Here is a 25,227-nt window from a genome sequence, read left to right on the forward strand (position 1 = left end):
TGTGGCTGTTCTTTTTCAGTCTGCCACAGTCCCTGACTTACTTGATGTCAAAGATTTCTGCACATCGGTGTCTTTTTAAGGATTCTGTTTGAAAATTGAATAGCTGACTCAACCAGCATTTTGACAGTTCGTGTACATGAAACGTACATATAAAAAGCTGGAGGATGTCTGTTTTACCAGATAAAAACTTAATTTCCGAATGTTTGATGGTTAAGTGGTTATCAAGCATTAGCTGTGGTCTTCTCTTTCACAGGGTGAGTTAAAAATGATTGAAAGTAAATTCTGGATTTCTTTGAGATAGTTGGCAGGAAGAAGCATATATTACTTAGCAAATTGATTTATGTAGTTTCTTTTCTTTTTTTTTTTTTACTATTCTGATAGCTATTTTTTTTCCCTTCTTGTTAATAGTATATAAATTTGTCACTAACATGTATGTGTGAAGCCTGGGAAGAAATACTGATGCAGATGGATTCTCGTCTCACCAAGTTCGTACAGGTAATGTTTGTGAGGTTTCCCCTGGAAGGAGTGGAAGCGGGCACGCTCTCCTCATTGACTTTCCGAGCTACCTGATGGATACTGGTTGGGTTTGTAAAAGATGAAGGTCAAGCTTTCAGATGGCTTGGTCTGATCTCACACTGTTTCCCCAGAGAGGAAGGGCTCTCCTCGCATCAGGACAACCTAGGTGGGTCTGTGAAGTGGAGCAGGTGGGGCGTGGAGAGTCAGGACGGGTGTTGGAAGAGCTGACTGTCTACTCTCCATGAACCGATAGTCAGATAATCAATTTAAATAAGGATTTGAAGGAAGCTTAAGGAAAAGGAAGGGAGTCATGCTCCTATAGTTTTAATTTTGAATTATACATCGTTATCATTTTAAAAATATATATCATGATGTTATCCATTTTGTCTAGGAGAAGAGCACAACCACTTCTGTGCAAGATGAATTCATGCACTTGCTGTTATGGGGGAAAGCAAGGTAGTAAACTCGTATTAGGTGCTCTTGCTTTTTCTTCTTTTTTACAGTAGTTTTTTATTTTGAAAGGAATTCATATTCATTGTAAAAAAAATAGAAAATTCTGGTACATAATAAAAAATAGTATTTAATTTTCTAAATTTTCTATGCGTTTTTTGTAAATGTAATCATTTTCTATGTCTATAATACATATATGTATTTCTAAATGTGTAAAAAAATTTCTAGTTTTTTATGGTCCCGTCAGTCTTTTCCTTTATGGTATCTGCCTTAGTGTTATTCTTAAAAAGACCTTTCCCATCTTAAGAGTACTCAAAAATTGTGTTTTCTTCTAGAGTTTTTTATTTTATTTTATTTTTTTTTATTTATTCATGAGAGACAGAGAGACAGGGGCAGAGGGAGAAGCAGGCTCCCCGCGGAGCAGGGAGCCCGATGCGGGGCTCGATCCCAGGACCCTGGGATCATGACCTGAGCTGAAGGCAGACGCTGAACTGACTGAGCCACCCAGGTGTCCCTCTTCTAGAGTTTTTTTATAGTTTATGTTTTATTCCATCTACACGTTCCAGATGTGATTTATTTGGTTATATGCTATGGAAGACTAACTTCTTTTTTTCTGAAGGTTTAGATAATTGCCCAGCATAATTTATTGGGTATCACTCTTTCTCCTTACAGATTTGAAATGCCATTTTAGCATTCAGTACATCTTAAATATACTTCAGTCTGTTTCTGGACTTCATTTTTCCTGTTTTCTGTCCCTTTTTGAGTACAACAAAGTCTTAATTTTTGTTGGGCTATTTCTTTTTGTTTATTTTGCTTAAAAATGTTGTTTTTACTTTTAAAAGTTTTAAGTGCTGCATTCACATTTTGAATAGAGAAGACTAAAAATACTTTCTTTTTCATTGTAGTGCTGAACTTCAGACCCTCTTAATGAACCAGTTAACAGTAAAGGTGCTGCTAAAATATCTTTGTCTTTAAATGGCTTTTGTGCACATTCTTGATTTTTTTTAGAGCAGCATGCAATATCTTACTTATATGCTAAATATATTTTTTTCTCTTACTTAGGGCTTAAAGAAGCTTGGCCAGTCTATAGAGTCATCATATTCTAGTATACAAAAATTGGTTATAAGTCACTTACAGAGGTATGAAGGTGATGTTGAATCTTTGGTATTGTGTCTACATGTACTACATGTGTCGGTGTTCTTCATCAGCTGGCATTCTTTTTTTTAGCCTTTTCTAGCTAAAATTGTTGCATTGGCACTTGAGGGGAATCTTGGAGTGCCCAAGATACAAAGAGTCAATAGTGGTAAATCTTGAAATAATTTTCAAACATCTGTTCACCGGGTTAGGTTCTCTGTCTGGGCTTTTTTTCCCAGCCAGACAACCATGAGGTATATTTTGAAAAGGCATATACCTTTTTTTGTTTTTTTTTTTAAGATTTTATTTATTTGTCAGAGAGAGAGAGAGCGCACAAGCAGGGGAGCGGCAGGGAGAGGGAGAAGCAGGCTCCCTGCTAAGCAAGGAGCCCAGTGCGGGACTCGATCTCAGGACCCTGAGATCATGACCTGAGCCCAAAGCAGGTGCTTAACCGACTGAGCCACCCGGGCATCCCCATATACCCTTTCTTGAGCAGAGAAATTATATTTATCATTTTACAGTTTACAGAGCATGTTACGTGTTTTTGCATTTAACACTTTGGCAAGGTGTTGATTATGATTTTCCTCCCTTTACACAAGAAGAAACTGAAACCCATACTGGCCTGAAGTTACTAAGTGTCACTGCCAGACTCCGTCTCCGATCTTCAGGTCTCATGCTATTTCTATCCACAGCTCCCTCAGTGAAGCAGTTTGCATGTGGCTGCTCGGAGTTTGACTTAAATTTTGGTAAATCCCTTTATGCTGAGTTCCCTAGCCCTTACTGCATCATCTCAGCCTTGGGTCACTGCAGTGCCCTTTGGCCTGGTTTCCAGTCCACAAATATATATGTGCGCCTCAAATGTATTCCCCATAGCAGATCTGATCATGTTACTCTTACTTAAAAACTTCCAGGGCCTTCCTGTTGCTCTCAGGACCAAGACCTTTGCATAGCCTTTAACACATCTGCCTCTGCTTCATGCGCACTGGTGGGCTTACCAGACTTGACATTTTTTTCTTCCTACTCAGGGCTTTTGTGCATCCGTCTTGCCTTCTGGAACACTCCCACCTTGCTCTTTACTTGAACCCCTTAGCTAAAATCTCACTTGTTCCGAGAGGCCTTCCCCAATTCCCCGGATTAGGTCAGGTTATTGAATCAGACCTGCACTCGTGTGCATTTCCTTCTAGGCATTTATGATAGTTGGAATGATACACTGTCTGATGTGCTTATGAGTGTCCCCCCCACGATGAGACTGTCAGTGCCGTAGGATCCTTTCGCTTTGTTCACTGTTGTGTCCGCAGTATGTAGCACGGTGCTGACTTAAAGCTAGAGCTTTATACATGTTTGTTGAATGCTACATACATAGCTTTTGGGTAAATAAGATGACCATATGACTGTCTTCAAAGTGCCAGGGCCAACTGTAGAACATAGTGTGATTTGTAAGGTTAAATCTTACGGTCATGTATTCATCTCAGTTGTCCGGATGGCCAAATGGTTCTGTTATGGCTTTTAGAGAAAATCTTGAGAAATGATCATTTCTCATAGAAAGAAAATTGAAGTTACTTTCATTTTTTATTTCTGAAAATTTGGAAATATTTAGGTGAGGAAGTAGCTGTCTGCCACCTTGATGATGGTGATGATATTAACTTACTTCTGCTCTGTTTTGATAGTGGCTCCGAGTCTTTATTGTACCATTTGAGTGAACTGAAAGGAATGGCTTCGTGGAAGCAAAAATATGAACCTCTTGGACTAGATGCTGCAGGAATTGAAGGTAGTAATTTAATTTTTCAATAGAATACATTAAACACACTTTCCTTACTAGAAAAATGATGTTTATTTATTTCTCTTCAGATGCTATTACCGCTGTGGGTTCTTTCATACTCAAGGCAAATGAACTTCTTCAGTAAGTATTGGGGATACCTGGAATCATTGACCTGAGAATATTTTATTCTAATAAGCAAGAACCCAGCAAATTGTCATGATTTTCTTAAAATGGGTTTTATATGCTTTTATCAAAGTTATTACCTTTACATGATTAAAACAAGCCAATAACACAGCCGTCTCATCAGTTAAAGTGGTATTATACTCTCCCCCACCGCCCCCATCCTCACTCCAGTCCCCTCTCCAGGGGGAATCCTTTTAACTCCTGTAACTGTTTCTGTTTGTAGTTCTTCTGCAGCTTACCTCCATATTTCTAAGTTGTGTAACTGTACTGCATTTCTTTTATTTATCCAGTTTTAGAAATTCTTCTTCTCTGTGTTTGTTTTTCCTAGACTTTGTTTTCTTCTTTCTGCCTTTATCACATCCTTAGATTCTCCCCCTGTCTGCAGGGCAGGATCACACCCTGGGGCCCCCTCAGTCCCTGATGGCTCCTCCTCTGCCCGCCCCCCCCCCCCCCCCCCCGGCAGCCCTCAGGCAGGCACTTGGGTGCTTTCTCTTAGGTCCGGACATCATGATCTCCTTTGCTTCATGCTTCCTTTAATGACTTTGTTGGGAAACATCCTCCAGTGACTTACTCAGGAAGTAACTACGAGACGATAAACTGTGTGTCTTTTCTCCTACTTTCACACTTTATTGATGGTGTCCAATGGGTATAGGATGATGAAGGGGAAATCATTTTCTCAGAGAAGTTTGAAAGTATTGCTTCATCGTATGCTGGCCTTTTTGTGGCTGATGGAAGGTCTGGTGCTTCTGATTCTCATCCCTCTGTGGGGGTTTTTTTCTTTCTCATCTCTCAAAGCTTCATTCTTTATCCTTGATATGTTGAAATTTCACAGTAGTGTTTTTAGATATGGGTCTTTTCATTACGCTGATAATAAGAAAATACCATTTGAACCTGAATTCTGTTATTATTTTGGTAATCTCCTTTTCTTTTTTTTTTTTTAATTAGATTTTTGTTCTAGAAACTTGGTTGGTCAGGTATTCGGCGGTGAACTGATCTGTGTCTACTGTTTTTCCTCACATATTTCTCATATCTGTGTCTTTGCTGTTTCCTGAGAAATTTTCTTGACTTATTTACCCAACATTGTCATTCATCGTAGACATTTATTGAGTACTTAACTATATTTTAAACATTATTCTAGATGCTGAGGATATAGCAGTGAACGAAACTGGTAAAATCTTTATGGATCTTATATTTTAATGTGGTGAGATAGACAATAAAGAAATGAATGATTAAAATATATAGCAAGGCAGATAGTGTGAGTAGTGGTGAGAAAAACCAAGCAGGGAAGGGATGCGATTTCACATAGGGCAGGCCTCGCTGAGATGATGATGTAAGAAGTGAGTCATTGATATTTGGTAAAAGAGACAGCAAGTGTGGAGGCGCTGACTTTGGAGCATGCCTCGAGAGCCACTGCTGAAGTGAGTTGAGCAACAGAGGGTGAGAGATAGAGGATGAGTTGAGAGAGGAGGATGGGCCACGTTGTGTAGAGTCTGTAGGCAGTTGGAAGGACTTTGGCTTTTACTCTGGATATAAGAAGAAGCAGTTAAGGTCATGGAGTGAAAGGATATGACTTAGGTTTTTAAAAGATCCTTTTGTTGGGATGCCTGGGTGGCTCAGTTGGTTAAGCGACTGCCTTCGGCTCAGGTCATGATCCTGGAGTCCCGGGGTCGAGTCCCACATTGAGCTCCCTGCTCAGCAGGGAGTCTGCTTCTCCCTCTGACCCTCCCCTCTCTCATGTGCGCTCTCTCTCTCTCTCATTCTCTCTCTCTCAAATAAATAAAATCTTAAAAAAAAATAAAAAATTAAAAAAAAATAAAATAAAAGATCCTTTTGTTATTTGCTTAGTTTTGAGAATAAATTAAAAGAGGGCAACGACAGAAGCCAAGAGAGAAATGGTGGTTAGAATCCAAAGAGGTCAGAATCTGGGTATGTTTTCAAAGTAGAAATAACAGGATTTGCTGAATGATTGTGTGGTAAAATATAGGAGTCATGGGTAATTATGAGTTTAGGTCCTGAGCACCTGGAAGAGTAGGATTGACATTTACGGAAATAGAGAAGACTTGGGAGAGAATATATAAACTGTATATGTGTATTTTATGTTCCTCAATATGGGTTTATCTGGTATTTTTATGATTAGATTCAGGTTATACATCCCTGGCCAGAATACTACATAACTGGAGGAGTGTCCTTCTCAAGGTGTCACATCCGGAGGCAAGCAAATGATGTCTGTGTCTGCCCTTCCTTAGTGATGTGAATTTTGATGACCTGGTCAGTGTGTCAGCCATATTAAATCTGAAATGTCTGTTAGATAGCCTCATGGAACTGTCCAAGACATTGTTGATCATATGAGGCTAGTATTCAAGGGAGGGGTCCAGGCTGGACATGTCAGTTTGGGAGCCATCAACACATTGGTGTTATTTTGGGCCATAAGACTGGATGAGGTGGTAGTGAGTGTGCTTAGAGAAGAGGACAGATCTAAAGACTCCAGAGATGGACATTCCAACATTTAGAAATGGGGCTGATGGGGAGCTAGCAGAGGAAGCTAGAGAGGCAGAAAGACTAGGAGAGCGGGTGTCCTGTAGGTCGAGGGACGGAAGCGTGGTAAGAAGGAATGAGGGATCAGTTGTCAGATGCTGCTAAGTCAAGTAAGATGAAGACCAAGAATAGAACAGATACTCAGAGGGCGCCTGGGTGGCTCAGTTGGTTAAGCGACTGCCTTCGGCTCAGGTCATGATCCTGGAGTCCCGGGATCGAGTCCCGCATCGGGCTCCCTGCTCGGCGGGGAGTCTGCTTCTCCCTCTCCCGCTCCCCCCTCTTGTGCTCACTCTCTCTCTCAAATAAATAAATAAATAAAATCTTTAAAAAAAAAAAAAAGAACAGATACTCAGAGTATTATTAGAATCGATTATTGGTGACCTTGATCGGAGCCACGTCATGGAGTCGTGGAGCTGTTGGGATACAGAATGAGAGCAGATGCAAAGAAACAGCAGGTGTTGTCTCTTGAGGAGTTTTATTGTAGTTGCAAATAGTTGTTGGGGTTTTTTTATCTTCTTACGATAGGAGCAGTTAGAGCATATTTATATATGATGGGGTGTTTCGGAAGGGGAACGATTGATGGTGGAGGGAGGAGAGGATTGCTGGAGTAAAAGTACGGGAGGGGATAGCTATGTGGGGCATTGGGGAATGGGCTGGAAAGATCGTGTATCCACAATTGCGGGAGAGAAGGCTGCGGAAAGGGTCACAGACGCTAGTATCCGGGCCCATGGGGGCTTGCGGACGTTCACTTCCAACTGTTCTTACCATCTTAATGAGATGAGGCAATGTTATGTCAGCTGGAGGTTAAGGGTGGGAGGTGGTTTAAGAATAAAGGAAAAGCTGTGAGCCGGTTGTCTCAGGCAGTGGGAGAAAGAACGGGCGAAATAGGCAGATGCTGCTGATGCTGAGGGCCAGTTGGGGAGCCCTTGTGAGAGTAGAAGTGACCCCGGTCAGCGAGGCTGCTGGCTTTTCTCCAGCCGGGGCCAGCCAGCTGTGCCGGGGCACAGAGCAGATGAGCACTTAGATTTGCTAGGCTTCATGACCAAAGTGAAGCCAGAGTGGGGTGAGGGAATTAAAGTGAGGGTATGATTCAGATGAACCTGGAATTTGAGCTGGTTTGGGGGGGAAGTGGGGACATGGTGTGAGTGGGAGACAGGGAGGAAAGGTGGGGAACCAGTGGGCAGTAGTCTTGGGGAGACGAAAGCTGAGGTGCTGGAGAGAGGTCCCTGGGAAGAGAGGTGGTTGTTGGTGAGTGGCATGCTTGACACTGAGAGTCAGAGAGGGGGCGCCTTGGTGGCTCAGGTGGTTAAGCATCTGCCTTCCGCTCAGGTGGTGATCCCGGCCCGGGGTCCTGGGATCGAGCCCCACATCGGGCTCCCTGCTCGGCGAGAAGCCTGCTTCTCCCTCTCCCACTCCCCCTGCTTGTGTTCCCTCTCTCGCTGTGTCTCTCTCTGTCAAATAAATAAAATCTTTAAAAAAAAAAACAAAAGTCAGAGGGTTCACGTTGGCAGTGCTGGGGTCTAGGCTGTCAGCTTTGGAATCGGTAGTCAGGTGAGGTGGACGATGTGACCGTTACTGGAACCTTTGCATTGAATTCTTTATCGCGGCAGCCCTAGTCTTTCAGTTTCCAAATGTGTTTTCTTACTTCTTTAATCATTTTTCAAAGCTGTGCTCTTGCTTTGTAGAAGACATCTTCTCAAATCTCTGAGGACATTAATTAGATATTTTTAAGAGCCTGCCGTTCCCTCAATGATCTCCCGTTCCTGGGTCACCTTTCTGTCTGTCTTGGCGTCTTGTTGCAAGCTCTCTTCCGGTACCTGCTGCTCTGGTGTTTACTCATGTTTATTCATGAGGCGATTTGAAGTTGCTTGGAATCTGTGCGGACAGGGGCAGCAGAAAGCCGGCTTCGGTGCCCTGCCCGGGACGTGCAGAGCTGTGCCATGGGCCACCAGCGCCCGCACGGAGCTACCTCGGTTCTTCCCAGTTTACGTGCTTTCTTGGGAGAACTCCGTTCGTTCGTTTTCATTTGGGAGATAAACCCGTAGGCGTTCACGTTTTGGGGGAAAGGACATACTGACTGCTCTGTATTTCAGTTTGTCCTCCTGTGTCCAGCCCCGCGTGTCATCCCGAGGGCTGCTGTCGAGCCTGACGTTCCCAAGGTTGAGTGTCCCTGGGATGTCGCAGGCCGGAAGTCTCCTTGCTGGATGTCCTCTCCGTGTCCTGCGTGCGGCCACCTCTGTTGAGCTTTGTCAGCCTCGTGTCCTTTCTGACATTTCTGAAATTAATTTCTTTTCTACCGTCCTTTTTGTTTTTGTGAGTTTATAACACACCCCTCCCCACCGCTCCATTATCATTTTAATGGAGTTTTAGAAGGTAGAGGTTGGAGACACACTTGTGTTCAGAAGACAAAATGAGAGGAGAGATGACATTGCTTTTCCCCTATGTTGAATTATTTTTTGGTTCACCGTATTTGCAGAGAGTAAATATAAAATATTAAGCTTTTTGTGATCACTTTTCAATATGAATGCAAGGTAGTTTATTTAACTTCTGGCTCGCTGGAAGTAAGTTGAATATAGCATTATTATTTTAGATTATAGACGAAGAAATTGAGGCAGTGAGAATTTTGATGTTCACCTGTAGCAGAGCAGGGACTGCCTGCTGGGTGTGGGGAGGGGGTCAGAGTATTGATTGGGAAAGACAGAAAGGAACTTTTCTTCCCTTTTTCCATTTTTGCCATAAGAGAGTTTTGATTATGTTGCTTGGTAACATCAGAAATGTCGCAGTCTTTTTATGTCAAGTGTTTTACTCTAGAGAGCTAGCTTAATGATACTGACCCACCTCTCCAGTAGTATGAAGCTTCTTGCTTGGAAAGGGCTTTGAGATTTAGGAAAGAAAAGTGCAGGTATTACTTGCTTAGAGTAATTATCTTGTAGATGTGAGCTTAAAGAGATTTTTTAAGCAGTGATACCCCTGTCCATATTTAGAGACAATTTCATCAAAATGAACATGACTTCCACTTATAATACTTAAATTTGGGGGTTCCATTTCTGTAAAGCTCAAGGAAGTTCAGTTTTTGAGATCAGTTACTGTAAGCATCAAAAACCAACTTCCAAAAATAATGTCCACTGATACCAGAGGCAGTGACATAGTACAAATTTATAATCATGACTTTCTGTTGGCGTTGATGTTTTTTCTTACCAGTGAGTATTTTTTTAACTGAGAATAATGCTGAAAACGTTTTTTTCCCTAACTTCTTTTATTTGCAAAGTTGGAAAAGGATTTCATACTTTACTGAATGCTGGGAAAGGCTATTACACAGTTTGTGGCAAGGCTGTTATAACCAGTTAGAATCTGAGTCATTTGCTTTATTTTTGAAAAGAACCAGGATTTGCTCTTCTGAAGCTTTATTTTTAGGTATGTGTTTGATTTGTAAAATCAAAGGTTTAAATGTCCTCCAGATAGGATAAAAGAGAATGGTAAGGAGTATTATATCCCACAACAATTGAACGATGATACATGAACCACACATCATCATTTTATTTCTGATTTCTTTTAGTTTTATATTTTCAGAGTTACAGATAGTAGTATGAAAAACCTCAAGGCGTTTTTTTGCTGATTTCTTTTATCTTTTCAGAGTTATAGATAGTAGTATGAAAAACTTCAAAGCGTTTTTTCGCTGGCTTTATGTGGGTAAGTTAATTGAATAAAGCATTCTTGTTACCTTAACACTTCTTTAAAAACTGTGGGAGTATCAATTTAGAATATTTCAGTTATTCTGGTAAAATTTCAAGTAGCCGTACGAGTAGAGCGAATGGTGTAAATGACCCCTCTTGTACCCCTCACGGGTGTCAGCGGTTTCTACGCGTGGCCCGCCTTCCTCCTGCACCACCAGGCCCAGGCCCCCCCCAGACGTCACTTGTAGCACCGATTGTCCCTGTCACTCACTGCTGATGGTTAACATTTTTTTTTTTTTTAACCTTGTAACTTCTCCTTAGGTTAAAATAACACTTTTGAATCTCTGCTATGTATTAAGCACTGGTAGGTGTTAGGTTTTTTAAAATGAGAGGGGGGGAAGACAAAGATCTGGCCTCTGCTCTTGAGTAGCTTATTTTCTGTTCTGTTTCTTGATCTTCTGTTTCTAGATGTATGCCATCCGTTAGGGTAGCCAGTAGCCACCTGTGGCTCTTCAAATTATTTGAAATTATAGGGCACCTGGTTGGCTCAGTTGGTTAAGTAGCTGCCTTCAGCTCAGGTCATGATCCCAGGGTCCTAGGATGGAGCCCTGTGTCAGGCTCTGTGCTCAGTGGAGAGCCTGCTTCTCCCTCTCCACCGCTTGTGCACTCTCTCTCTCTCTCTCTCTCTCAAATAATAAATAAATAAAATCTTTAAATAAATTAGTTGAAATTATGTAAGTTACATGTTTAGTTCTTTAGTCACACTATGCACATTTGAAGTACTCTGTGGCCACACACTGTCAGTGCCACGTTGAACAGCACTGAACAAGAAGTTTCTAGCATCCTTTCCATCAGACACTAGTGCCCTAGCTAACTAGAATGCAGACCACTCGTTGCCTTTCTTTGTGTCTCCACAGTGTCTTTTCATTTGTAGGTAGTTAACCAGGATTTATTGACTTGATAGTGTCTTAATGCTTACTCTACAGCATGTGCATATTTTACGGAGGTCCATTTGTACTATTTTTGTGACTCTCCCCCCTTAATATCTTTGAAATAATCCAGCATACATTCCCTTCCAACACAGGCAAAATTTAGTTTTAAATGGGATTTATCCCACGTTTGTTAAAATTCTAAAGAGTAAATAAAATAGAAGTTAAATTATCTGTAATGTGCTCATATCTTTTAAACAAATGCCCAAATCTTCAATTCTGATATCTTATAAACAGACTTTGTATTTGTCAGCCTAATGTAATTGCTTGTGATAAAAAAAAGAATGGGATCCGCAGATGTTGGCATTTAAAATTCTTCATTTTTTTCTCAAAACCGTACCAACGCTAGCCAGAATGGGGAGCCAGAGTGTTTATCAGGCCAGCCTGTTTAATATCAGAGATACTGATTAGAATAAATTACAATATTAAAACTGAATGAGGTCTTCGAAATAATTTTCTTTTACAGAAGAGGATTGGTTTTACTTGTAATTACTGGAGTAGTTGAGGCAGTTTATATTCTTATTGCATGTCCTAACTCTAATGAGAAGTCTGATTAGAAGAGAAATGAATTACTGCTCAGTCCTTATCATTAGAGCAGGGCATTGCAGAAAGCACGCTGGATCGGAGAACCAGAGACCTCATTATAATCCCGGCTCTGCCACTCGTTAGCTGTGCAGCCTTGGTTTGCTCCTTTGGAATGTGGAGCCTCTATGAAGGCAGGAACTTCTTTTATACCATTGTATCCCCAGCACCTATAGTATGCTCAGTGAGTAATTTTTGGACAGATGACTGAATGAGTGGACTAGATCATGGCTTGCTTTTCAGATAATTTAGAAGTTTGAACTAATTAAGAACAGTTTCTAAAATAATCTGTGTTTGCAGAATCACATCCAGCATGCTTATTCCTGACTGAATGCAATTAAGAAGGATATTCAAACACTGTGCAGAAACACGTGCAGCGTTCCTCTTGACTTTTAGGTGAACATAATATAAAAACACAACCCTCAGAAAGTACAAAATGAATATTAAAGAGTCTGTAAATATATGTATATATAAGTGTATGTATATACACAGAAGTCTTAGTGCAAATATCTTTGTGTAGCAAAAGACCCAGGGGAGAGAAACAAGTTTGTTTGGTATTCTAAGGCTTTTGGAGGAATGAATTGCTTGCAGATTTTAGGAGAAGAAATGCCATGTGTTAAGAGAGGAAAGAATCCAATCTGCACACATCGCCTTCATACAAAGCAGCCGTCACATCGGTCTGTCCAGAGTGGCAACGGGTTGAGTTGAAGGAGAAAATAAAAAATAATAGTTTAGTAGGATCGTTAGGCCGGCCATTTTAAACCTGAAAATACAAATAAAATTTAAAGTCTTCATGTTTTAGCATTTAGAAGGAAAATGTTTTCCTTGGTGAAAAGATTTCTTTGGTTGAATATTGAAGATTTAGTCCAGTGAAACATATTTAGTCTTTGAAATGTATCTGTATTAAAATTACGTTTGTAGCTTTCCTTTAAAGACAGTTTTTTGATTTCTGTTGCCAGCAATGTTGAGAATGACGGAGGACCATGTGCTTCCGGAGCTGAATAAGGTAGTATGTGGTAGTACGTTTTCCAGCACGTTACTGCTGCTCTCGCTGAGCTCAGCGTGGCTGCTCGTCTCGGTGTTCTTACACCATTGCTAGTTTACAAGATGTCGGGCTGTGGATGCTAAGTACAGCTTAGTAAGCCTTTTTTTTTTTCCTTTAAGAAATTTGTTTTTCATCACAAAATACCTTTACCATGGCTATCTAATTTTATAATTTTCATGTTTATGTAAGATTTTGTAACCTGCATTATGTAAGGTGCTTGTATTCTTTACCTTCCTTAAGTTTTGAATGCCTTTTTATTTCTTTGGAAATCTGGTACTTTAGATATTAGTCCCGGTGCTGATGTCTGGTAAACAGTTTTTCTGACTACAAGGATTGTGGCAAGTGGCCGTGGACTTTCCTTTAAGTGAGAACGTTCAGACTAGGGCAACATTCCCGCCTGATTTCTGTGTGAGCATCACTGTTGAGTTGTAGGTCTTCACTCAAGTCAAGGTAACTTCTCTGGACGTACAGTCTCCTCTTCCAGAGCAGGGACCCTGCACACACAGTCTTAACATAAGGCCTAAAATAATAAACAACTTTAGGCCATAAGGAATTCTGTAGCTATTAGATTAGCTGATTGGAAAATGGGTTTAAAATGTTTAATTACATGCTTGTCAGAGCCTCAAGATTTCATATTTTCACAGTTGCGTAATCTTTTGGATTTCTGTTGATGTTTCTTTGAAGCAATGTTGCCTCTTGTATCATGGCTTTTAGTAGATAGTAAAAAAAAGTCACATTTATTATTATAAAAATATAAGATCTTTTGGGAAGCTTTCTTTTGTCTTGATTTGTTTTTCTTTTCCTTTTTGGTTTTGATAGATGACTCAAAAAGATATCACATTTGTTGCCGAATTTCTTACTGAACATTTCAATGAGGTAGGAAATTGGTATTTATATAATGTTGTTGTTTGTTTGTTTTTTTTAAGAATTGCAATAAACCTGGGTAATGGTAAGAAGTAATCACATTTAATCTAATTTAATTGACATTTTTAGCAGTTGTACTTTTTAAACTATTGAACTAATTAATGGCAATACTTATTTTAGAGCCTTTATAAATTCAACTTTTGTTTGGATATGTGTCATACAATCAAAAAGAAAAAGATAACTGCCACTAACAGCTCTCTTCAAAAATAAAGCCTTTCGTTAAGCTTAAAAATTTTTTTCTTTCTCTTTTGTGAGTTGACTTAAGAGTTAAACTATGTTTATTCTTTCTAGGCTCCAGACCTTTATAACCGAAAAGGAAAATACTTTAATGTTGAAAAAGTTGGTCAGGTATGGGCTTTTGATTGAACTTGGTTATTACTCTTTTTTAGAAATTATTAAAAACTGGGGCGCCTGGGTGGCTCAGTCATTAAGCGTCTGCCTTCGGCTCAGGTCATGATCCCAGGGTCCTGGGATCGAGCCCCGCATCGGGCTCCCTGCTCAGCAAGGAAGCCTGCTTCTCCCTCTCCCACTCACCCTGCTTGTGTTCCGTCTCTCACTGTCTCTCTCTCTCTCTCAAATAAATGAAATCTTAAAAAAAAAGAAAGAAATTATTAAAAACTAATGTTAAAACTTTAGCAGTGTTAGTCTTTATTATTCAAAGTTTCTGGAAAATAATGCAGTGACAGCTTACACAGCAGCCCTGTTCTTTTAGTAAAGTAACCAAAAAGCAGTTTTTAGACTTTTGGTTTCAGAACTCTTATATTCTTAATAATTATTGAAGACCCCAAAGAGTTTTTGCTAATGTGGGTTATATTTATCAGTGGTAGATGTTAGTAGGCATTAGAAATGAAACAGAATACAAAATTATTTAAAAGTAACAATAATTCCACTTAACCATTACATGTTAACATAAATATTTTTAATGAAAAATGACTGTTTTATAAAACAGCTTAGTGAAGAGTGGCATCGTTTTGTAGTTTTGCAAATCTCTTTGCTGTCTGGCTTAATAGAAAACAGCTTCTCATTGCTTCTTTAGTCGGTTGTGTTGGGTTTCTATGGTCAATGTATGTAAAGAAAATCTGGCCTCACGTAGGTTTTAGAAAGGGAGAAGTATTGTAATGGCTTTTTCAGATAATGTGGATGTTTTTTGATATTATACCAAGTCTTGATAAGAGAGAGTGTCTTAAAGGTTGGCTTTAATGTGGAATCTAAAATTGCATCAGTGAGCTTTTCGTACTCTGATATATTAAAATCCATTCATCTGTCTTGTGCTTTGAATGGATCTTTTACCCGTGCATGATTTTGTAATACTATGTATTGGTTGTTTGGAAAATACTGGTTCACTGAGTTATGCAGATCTTCCAAATGCTGACACGTTTCTCCATGCAGTATCCAAAAGTCACATTTATGAATATCCGTACCAATATCATCAGAAAATCTTTAAGTACTGTGGCTGTCAAGCACACAGTGGCAGATTTAGATTTTCCAAAATTTTAATTTTTGCTTAAATGTTTAAATTTTATCATTGGCAACAAATACTGCCAGTTGTTTTTCTTAAAGTGACAGGCTTGCTTTATTTTCAAGAAACTGTCTACCAAATACCCACGTACAAATGATCATAGCTTATCTGCCAGTCATTCTTTCAAATAAAAATGGAATTCCGTTGACAGCAACAAAGTGCCTGGCTTAACCCACAACTCAAACAATTTCTTAAATGTTTTTCCTCAGGGTCGCCATTGTACTTTAGTATCTGCAAAAGTGCTTTATGTATACTTCCCAGTCCTCTCACAGAGAACAGTAAAAAGATTTGTACTCCAGGGTTGAGATTAAATAAAATTAATTATTTTATTTATTTATTTTTATTTATTTTTATTTTTTTTTAAAGATTTTATTTATTTATTTGAGAGAGAGAATGAGATAGAGCATGAGACGGGGGAGGGTCAGAGGGAGAAGCAGACTCCCTGCCGAGCAGGGAGCCCGATGCGGGACTCGATCCAGGGACTCCAGGATCATGACCTGAGCCGAAGGCAGTCGTTTAACCAACTGAGCCACCCAGGCGCCCAAACAGAATCACTTTTTAAATAGAATAATGTTAACTATAAAGTCTGCGAAGCCTTCTTCTTTGTTTACAACACTTAAAATTTTGATTTGGTGTTAATTCTAGTACTTGAAAGATGAAGATGATGATCTCGTGTCACCGCCTAACACAGAAGGAAACCAGTGGTATGATTTTCTTCAAAATAGCAACCACCTTAAAGGTATTTAATGAACTTAGTGGATTTTGGCCATGTTTATACTTGCTTTGAGACCACTATATTAACTATGATGTTGCTGGACAATTACTGAATATTTATTTCAGGTCTTTAGATCATTTGTGCCTATTGTTTTTGATTAGAGAAATAGCAAAATAACAAATAGTATATGACATTACCATGATAGAAAACATTCTGAAATTAACTGCGATGGGGTAAGATTGCTTATTCTCAGGTATTCTTATATGGTCTGTTTTGTACCCTATAAAAAAAAAAAGGATATTGGGAAGAAAATTATAGAACCTGCTAGTGAGAGAAGTCTGGCTGATTCCAGTCTGTTAACTCCTAAAAGCATAGTGATGCTTAACTGTTCTCCTGAGATTGTAGGTTTGTGTGTATTTGTGCCTTTCATTCTCTAGGATCTTGAAATGTTGGTATAGGAAAATGATCCAGCATTACTCGGGATGCAACACAAAATAGCAACCACTAAATATATCAGAACTTCACTATTTTAGATGCAGATATTTTTGAAGCTGTATTTCTTTGCTTTCTCACAGTAATCTGATCACAGCCTGTCAGTTTCTTATGTCCCTAGGGTAATAGCCCTGTGCATGTAGTTCCTCCCGTAATGCCCCAGGAGCCTAGGGGGAAGCACCTGTTATCCCCATTTCCTAACAAGGAGGCTGAAGGTCAGAGAAGGCCCAAGATCACACAAGCTGGTACCTGGTGGAACTAGGGTGCTGCTGACCTCAAAGCCTGAGTTTTTAACTCGACTCAGTGGTAACCTCTGCCACTCTGTCTGGTTGCTGTTTATCTGAATAAATGAATGAATGAATGAATGAGGATGGTTGGGGGAAGGAGAGAATTCTCTGAAGCTCAGAACTTGGCTTGCTGCTCTTTTGTTTTAATGTGAGAAGTCCAAATTCTTTTTCAAAGCAGGACATTTTATATTGCTTGAGATCTATTAATGTCAGTTATTGAATGGAGGGAGAATAAAGCCATTGCTGTTTAATCAGGATGCATCCCCAGCCTGAGGAAGGCTCATGGCAGTGTGCCAGGAGTGGTGGCACCTGAACCCTGTCTGGGAGTGGGCTAATACTGGTCCTGGGAACGTGGATGGGCTAAAAATAGGCCCTACCCCTTTTCTCCTCACATCTTCTATGACTGAACAGGAAGGCCTAATCTTAGCTAGGGGCATCATATTTAACCAAGATAACACTTCGTATTATTAACTCCCTCTCTTAAATGCTCAAGGTTTTGTTAGTATGTGAATTGGAACAAACTCATTAATTCTCCAGTTTCTTAGTCTAGTGTGAAGAAATACAGACTCTCATTATGGAACTGTTTCTGTTTTTTTTTTTTTTTAAGATTTATTTGTTTATTAGAGAGAGTGTGGTGGGGAGGGACAGAGGGAGAGGGAGGGAGAATCCCGAGCAGATTCTGGGCTGAGCATGGAGCCCAGCGCAGAGTTCAGTCCCACAACCCTGAGATCACGACCTGAGCCGAAACCAGGGCTCAGACGCCCCACCGACTGTGCCACCCAGACGCCCCATCATTATGGAACCGTTAAGAAAACTTTCATGAAACTTCTTTCTAGCACTTTGCAAAAATCACGTGCTAACTATCTGCTACATGTACTTTCTCAGGGTACATGAGGGAGCGTCGGTGTTGTACGATGGGTGAGAGTTGGTGCTCTGGGCCGTGGGGGTTGGAACCTGCTCTACGACTTCCTCGTAGTGTGGCTGAGAGCAGACCGTCTAACCTCTCTGTGCCCCAGTTTTCTCCTCAGTAACACGAGGACAATAGTAGTGCCTCCCTCAAAACGCTGTTGTGAAGATTCAGTAAATGTAGATAGAGCACTTGGTGCCTGGCTCATGGCTCCTGAGCAATCAGGATGTTAGTATGTGAGCTGTTGTTACTCAGAACACTTCTGACACTAAAATGGGAGGTTTTTCCTCCTCAGACCAATTCTGACACCAATTGGGTGTCCTGCAATCGCGTTCTGATGCTAACTACCCAGACTCCACAGCTTCCATGGCTCAGTCCCACAAGACTGCCTCTGCTTCTGACTTCAGTCCTAAGGATCAGGTCCCTGGGTGGCCCACATTTCTGTCCTCACAACCCCTCCCCGCCTTTCAGGTTGGTAATTTGCTAAAATGGTTTACTGCTTTATTATAAAGATACAAGTCGGAACAGCCAAGTGGAAGAGATGCATAGGGCAGGGTATGGGGACAGGGGCTCAGAGCTTCCGCGTCTGCTCTGGGCATGCCACCCTCCCAGCAGCCGGAAGCTCTCTGTTCAGGGGTTCTTTATGGGGTGCGATGGATTAAATCATCGATTACTGGTGATTGGACTCAACTCCAGCTCCTCTCCCCACCCTGAAAGTTGGGGGATGAGGGCTGAAAAGTCCAGGCTTCTGTTGGGGCTTATTCTTTCTGGCAGTCAGTCTTCATCCTGAAACTACCTAGGGATCCACCCAGAGTCGCCTCCTTACACCAAAAGATGTTCCTGTCACCCTTATCACTAAGGAAATTCTGAGGGTTTTAGAAGCTCTGTGCCAGGAACCAGGGACAAAGACCAGATATCTTTCTCTGCTCCCACAGCATCTGTCACCTGTGGGGAGCTTAAAATATTAACTGATTAAAACCCATTTTGCCAACATAGCTGGGATATGAGATGCCTCGAGTGAGGGAAGCCTACAGAGCTCAGGAGAAGAGGGTGGTGGGCCTAGGAGCCCGAGGGTTGGAGTCACAGGTGTGGATTCTTCATCATTTTCACACCAGGCAAATTGCCCAAACCTCGTGAGCCTCATTTTTTTTAATCTGTAAGTTGGGAGAGCGCGGTGCTTACTTTTACAGCTGTTGTGAGCAATAGAAGTAACAGAAAGGAATCTAGCGGAGTCGCTACCAGTGAACGCTGAATTATGTATTACTTTCTACTGGTAAAGTAGCCTTTTGAAAAGTAAAGTGCTTATTTACACAGCACTAGGGTCTTGTCTCTTGTTTCTGTTTTTAGTATTACACTCTTCCAACTGCTGTTGTCACACCACTGTGGCAGAGTAGAGAACGAACTCTATTATGTGTCTTGTGGTTCCCAAATCACCCCTTCCTTCTTATACCCAGTGGAAGCATACTGTCGGATTTGGGTGGGGAAAATAGAAAAGATAGTATCAAGCTGCTAGGACTCGGCCTGCAGCGAGTGTGGTGGGTTTTAGTGGGCCGGCAGCAGGGGATGAGGAAAGAAAGGCGGGAGGCCACAGTCATGCGTGGTGAGGTTGTGTGAAGGGATAATGAAGCGACCAGGGAGATCACTGCCGCCAGAGATGCGGTGCGGGCTGCCTCGGACAAGAGATTATTTTCTGCTAATCATTTGGTTTACTATAGCTTTGTGTTTTTGTTTCTTTTCTTGTTTGAAACCAGAAAGTCCTTTGCTGTTTCCATATTATCCTCGAAAATCATTGCATTTTGTGAAAAGGCGGATGGAGAACATTATTGATCTGTGCTTGCAAAAACCAGCAGTAAGTTTGAAAAAGAAATACTTGCCTTTGTGGAGGAGTGAGAATCTCTACAATATGGGGCTTACTTATGTAAACGATAACAGTTATTAAGGTGAGCCGTATGAAAATGCTGCTATTCACCTTTTGGCTAACAAAAATGGCAGGCTCGTTGGGCTCACCCTAACATTTCCTCTTATTGTTAGTTTCTTACATAAACTAAAAGGTAAACAAATAACAAGGTTATTGAGAGTGTTGGCATCCTTATTATCTTATTTGTTCCCAGAACAAACTTCTTGTAAACGGTCTTGGCTAGAGGGCTGTCTTGCGTCTAGCTCACTGCCGCAGGAGGGCAGGTCCGTGCCTTGAGACAAGGAGATGGGCTGGGAGTTCTTAGTCTGCGCTTCTTTCCCGTGTCCTTTTCAGAGTTTCTTCTGTCTCTTTCCCTTGCTGTTAGGACTGTCATTGAAGTTTCTCATGTGAAAGCTTGGTGATCTATCTGGATGGTTTTTTACTAGACTTGAGCAGTGAAGGTCAGGGACTTTCTATAGAGTACCTGTGTGTATGTAAATGCTTTAATGGGGTATTGTTTTAATCTATTTTATTTAGGATGTCATTGGAAAATCGATGAATCAAGCAATCTGTATTCCATTATATAGGGATGCTAGAAGGTAATTCTGTTTACTTTTTGGGTGGTAAAATTCAGCGGCCAATTTAATTTTTTCTTACCTTTTTTTCTTTTGTTTTAGTCAGGACTGTACACGCAGATTATTCAAATTTCCCTTCCTGTAAGTGTGTGTTTCTCCCCATCTCATGCGAGAAAAACAGTTTTGTTCTCTGCTGTGACAGCTGAATATCATGTTTTGACATTAATTTTTTTTCCTTAGGTGGAATAATAAAACCTCAAATCTACATTATCTTCTTTTTACTATTTTAGAAGATTCACTTCATAAAATGTGCATCTTAAGGAGACATACTGATATTTCCCAGTAAGTATTAATCTAAAGTTTGATTTTGAGAATGAGATTGTATTATTTTTAATAATAAACATACAGTTTCCCTCCCCTACATTTTGGGGTTCAGTTAAGCTACCTTATGACTTTAGGTTTGTTGCTGAACTGTTCTTAGTCTTAGTTTTCACATCATTAAGAGGATAATGCCAAATCAGGAAGCTATATGATCCCTTCCGATTCTAGATTATTAATTTTGTACAGGTGTAGCTGTGACTTGCAGGATTTCTTTAGCGTTAGGAAAAATACAACAGTGGAACACTCAGGATTATATCTCATGAACTTGTAGCAGTTCAAAACTGTGGTTTGGGTTCCTTATAGGAAGAATTTTTGCCTCCAGCTAGGTATGCCTTTCATTAAACAAGAGGCCTGCCTATAGAGACTTCTTTTGAGAATCTGAAGTAAAAGTTCTAAAAAATAAATCACATACAGAATACGTGTTTCTCAATGTATTCGTTTTTAGTCTCTCAAATGGTTTTTAATGTGAATTTGAAGGAAATGTTTTGAGACCCAAGATGGGGCCAAAGAGAGGTAATTTAGTTGTCCCAATTGTCCTTAATTTTATAAGGTATCTAGCTACTTGAGTAACTGAGATTTTAAAGCAAGTTGTAATTTTGATGGAGGTTTGTCTATCCAGGTGTTTAAATTAGCTGTCAGTGTTGCAGAATGAGCATAATGGTATTTTGGGTCTGGGACTTGGCTGTTTAGGTAAATATACTAACACTGACAATCATGTTCTTTCAAGCATTTCGATCATTGGCTATCCAGGTTGTTCCACAGTCTCTTTTTTCTCCCCTTCTTTCTTCAAGATCTGTAAGTAACGGTCTAATTGCTGTTAAGTTTGGGAGCTTCACATATGCTACAACCGAAAAAGTGAGAAGAAGGTAAGTCTTGAATCTTGTTTGGATGAGATTGTTCACATGTACAAATGATCTGTACAGAAATGTGGTTAGACTCAGGTACAGTGATGATGTTATGCCCACGAGGCCTTTGTAACTTGCAGCAGAGGACACAGGATTGCTCACATAGTTTATACTTTGATTGACTTCACAATTGAATAGAACCTTACTGCCCTTCAGGGGTTTATAGGGCCCTGGTTTCCCGTGATTGATACTTCTGAGCTCCTCTGTTATGAAAGCAAGGGGGCTCCAGGGGGCATGTGGCTGAAGTTCTTGTTAGGACCAACACTAACATGAGGTGGCCTCATTCTCCCTGCTCTGGGATGTTCTTACGATATAAAAGGGTAAAAGTACCAGAGCTGTCCCTGAAGCTGTGGGGTGGACACTCATCACAGGCCAATTTTTTCCTCACTCTCTTTTCCTTACGTAAAAGGAGATTTTTATGAGAATGTCTTTGAAGTTGTTGTGACTTTTCCTCTGTCAGTCTTATTTTTACTTCTCAGTCTAGTCAGCTCTGTTTGTTTAGGCAGTAGATATCTACAAGGTGCCATTCGTGGAATTTCCACAGCCTTAAGGCCTGACTACTGGTATCAGGAGTTTTCTGGAACTGGACCAACCTCACCCTCCCAGATTTTTCTTTTTTCATGATGACCTCTTTTTAGGGCCTAGTTCTGTCTGTGAATAATCACTGCAATCGGTAACTGATTTTAGCACAAACTAATGATGTATTTTTAGTGTACTAGTATAGAATGTCACCTGGTTTTTGTTGTATTGATTTTTTGCGTGGTACCACAGTACTTGCTCCGTAGTCCTGATCATCTGTGATGTAACAGAACGTCCTTCACTTCTAGTGCCTACAGCTGCTTAGACGCACAGTTCTATGATGATGAGACCGTAACAGTAGTTCTGAAAGACACTGTGGGGCGCGAAGGGAGAGATAGACTCCTGGTCCAGTTGCCGTTGTCTTCAGTGTATAACGGCGAGGATGCTGCAGAGTATCAGTTCACTGGGGCCTACTCCACAAGGTAACTAACTCATCAGTAAGAAAGTCTTGCTGACCTAACAGTTAAATGCTTTTGAATGTGTATCGTACATTCTAGCTCCTCAGGTATGCTAGACAGTGCTTACTAGGGATAGGAAAGTCAGCTGAGCAGACGTACTTTTCTTTAAAAAAAATGCTGGCTTCAGCAGCTCTTCTGCCCTTTTGCTTTACAAATAAATCGAGAGTATTTGCTCAAATAAGGTGGGGAATTATTTGGAGTGGTGAATGGGGCTTCTGTGCTATTTTTAAGGGTAGCATTAGCCCCAGTTAATGATAGAATTAGTTATTTTAGATTTGCTCCTAGTGGTTTCCTTCCAGAATTAGGACCTCCGTAGCCACATGGAGGTACACAGCTAACTCTAACCCTTCTCTAATTTAAAAAATGTGTCTGTTTGCTTTCCTTGAGCTGGAATCAGAAACCTTAGTAAGATGCCATTCTGGCTATTTGGAATTGCAGTATTTTCCTAGGATATAGGAAAATACTTTTTAAACAGTGGCTGATAGAATTATTTTGGAAATGGGAATATTGGTAGAAATCGAACCCATGGTGGATCCTAATATTACCCCTTGTAACCAGGGAGAAGATCGCCTTTTCATTCTGGGGTTGGTTTTTCCCCTCTCCAGGCTAGATGAACAGTGCAGTGCTATTCCCACACGTACCATGCATTTTGAGAAGCATTGGCGATTACTGGAAAGTATGAAGGCTCAGTATGTTGCTGGGAATGGTTTTCGCAAAGTGTCCTGTGTGGTAAGTATTTACAGACTGTTTACTGACTGAGAGTAACAGGAGGAAGTGACTTTGGATCTATAAGGTCCTTTCAGAAAGTGTAAACATTTCGTGGTGTATTGCCTTTATTGATTACGAACATGTTGTGGTCTTAGCTATGTAGCTTTCTCGTTCTGAGAAAGCTGACTGAGGAATACAATTCTAGATGTTACTTATTTATTTATTTTTTAAGTAGTCTCGACACCCAGCATGGGGCTCGAACTCCTGACCCTGAGATCAAGTATCTCATGGTCTTGCGACTGAGCCACTAGGCGCCCCTAGATTTTAATTATCATGAAATTGTCACTGTTGTATATAGAGATCCTTTTACAGCAAGTGAGGCTAAGCTTAGTGATTTTGTTGTAAATTGATGGGAAAATAACTTTCATACAAAACCATTCTTCAAGCTTCTCATTTCTTATATATTATGCATTAGTTCAGCCATTAATTTAGAGAGTCTTTATTTGACCTTTTCTTCTCCAGTTAAGCTCAAACCTCCGTCATGTAAGAGTATTTGAAATGGACATAGATGATGAATGGGAGCTTGATGAGTCTTCGGATGAAGAGGAGGAAGCCAGTAATAAGCCCGTGAAGATAAAGGAAGAGGTGCTGTCGGAGGCGGAGGCGGAGAACCCGCAGGCCAGAGCTGTTGCCGCAGCTCCGGACGTAGTCATCAAGGTGGAAAAACTTGACCCTGAGCTGGACTCCTGATCTAGCTTGCCCTTATGTTCTCGGTGTGCCAGGGAGGACATGGGATATGGACGAAGATGTTTTGGACCACTTTTAATTTTCTTTGTGTAACAAAGAAATAAACCATACATTTTATTTTTCCTTATTCTGCTTCAGCTTCTTAGTAGTAGAGTCACTATAATAGACTTTTTTTTGGCCAAGATTTCTTTTTAATACTGTGTGCAGAACTCATGTTTAAAGAAAACATAAATTGAATGTGAGGAAAATTTCAGTCTTTTCTGTTAAAAGATAGGTATCAGGAATCATTCCTATATCAAGAAGAAATTACATTTAAATAGTCATTCATCACTGGAAGTTTTGATGCTTTAATACTTTAAAAACATAGATAACATTTATTCCTCCTTTTCCATCTTCCCTTTTCTAGTTGATTCTCAGTCTCCAGAATGCTTTCCAAAATTATGTTTTCAAAATTATACTGCTTTACTGTGATGCTAAATAAGCCAGAAGATGGATACTGTCTTTATGATCTAAACAGCAAAAACACTGCTTGACACCTACATAATTATCTCATTTTGTTACTGGATTTGAGCTCTGAATCCTTTGAATTGGCAGCATTTAGATGTGTCTTTTTCCTCTGTTTATAATCGGTCAAAGACACATGGTGGCTTTCTGTGCAATGCCTTATGAACACAAGAAACGTGGGATCAACTAAGCCTAATTTAACATTAGTGCACATGAGCTTCTGTTGATTTCCTGGTGCTCATTCCTAAAGTTGAGTAGTATTCTCATGAGACTTTCAAAGAGTTTCCGTTTTATATATGAATTCTAGTATCAGTTCACCGATAAATGAAAGCATCACTTTTTGAAGCTTTAAATATCTTTAGGCAGGAAAATATACTTTAACCACATGAGTGGGTAACTGCCGGATTCTGTGTCATTTGTCTGTTTCTTTAATAGTACCTGTTGCACTTGGATTTTAGGTACATCATGCTTTAGATACTCCAGGTACCTCAGTTGGTCTGATCTGTGTCAGTTTTGAAGGGAATACTGACAAGAAGCCACTGTTGTGTGTATGAGCTTGGCGATTAGAACCATGATCTTCAGGAGCCCGGCTGTGCCTGCATGCGGCCTTGCACATAGCAGGCCTCGAACACGCTTAATATGTAATTTACATAAATGCTTCTTGGTGGTTGGTCAGTTTCATGGCCTTGTGCAGATGTCTTGAATTAGCTTTTGTGAGCAAGAAAGGTAATCTCTCAGGCGACATTATAGCTTGTTAGAATA

At 40.4% G+C, this 25,227-nt stretch overlaps 1 protein-coding gene across 1 annotated transcript in view; it reads left to right on the forward strand.

Moving 5' to 3' along the window:
- The window catches only part of ANAPC4 (anaphase promoting complex subunit 4), a 36,881-nt gene extending 12,793 nt beyond the window's left edge, over positions 1-24,088 (forward strand). The window contains exons 11-29 of the mRNA XM_045881374.3: positions 409-495; positions 908-972; positions 1,872-1,914; positions 2,029-2,105; positions 3,768-3,868; positions 3,949-4,000; positions 10,212-10,267; positions 12,782-12,828; positions 13,687-13,743; positions 14,083-14,139; positions 15,956-16,049; positions 19,463-19,560; positions 20,146-20,207; positions 20,286-20,324; positions 20,424-20,525; positions 21,356-21,430; positions 22,297-22,470; positions 23,112-23,235; positions 23,737-24,088. Coding sequence (XP_045737330.1) covers positions 409-495; positions 908-972; positions 1,872-1,914; positions 2,029-2,105; positions 3,768-3,868; positions 3,949-4,000; positions 10,212-10,267; positions 12,782-12,828; positions 13,687-13,743; positions 14,083-14,139; positions 15,956-16,049; positions 19,463-19,560; positions 20,146-20,207; positions 20,286-20,324; positions 20,424-20,525; positions 21,356-21,430; positions 22,297-22,470; positions 23,112-23,235; positions 23,737-23,964 — 1,638 coding nt within the window. The 3' untranslated portion in view covers positions 23,965-24,088. The remainder of the gene's footprint in view (positions 1-408; positions 496-907; positions 973-1,871; positions 1,915-2,028; positions 2,106-3,767; positions 3,869-3,948; positions 4,001-10,211; positions 10,268-12,781; positions 12,829-13,686; positions 13,744-14,082; positions 14,140-15,955; positions 16,050-19,462; positions 19,561-20,145; positions 20,208-20,285; positions 20,325-20,423; positions 20,526-21,355; positions 21,431-22,296; positions 22,471-23,111; positions 23,236-23,736) is intronic.
- The last annotated feature ends 1,139 nt before the right edge of the window (positions 24,089-25,227 follow it).

This window comes from Mirounga angustirostris, unplaced genomic scaffold, assembly GCF_029215605.1.
Source record: "Mirounga angustirostris isolate CCGP_5_RB_7025 unplaced genomic scaffold, mMirAng1.0.hap1 SCAF_2, whole genome shotgun sequence".
Lineage (NCBI taxonomy): Eukaryota > Metazoa > Chordata > Mammalia > Carnivora > Phocidae > Mirounga > Mirounga angustirostris.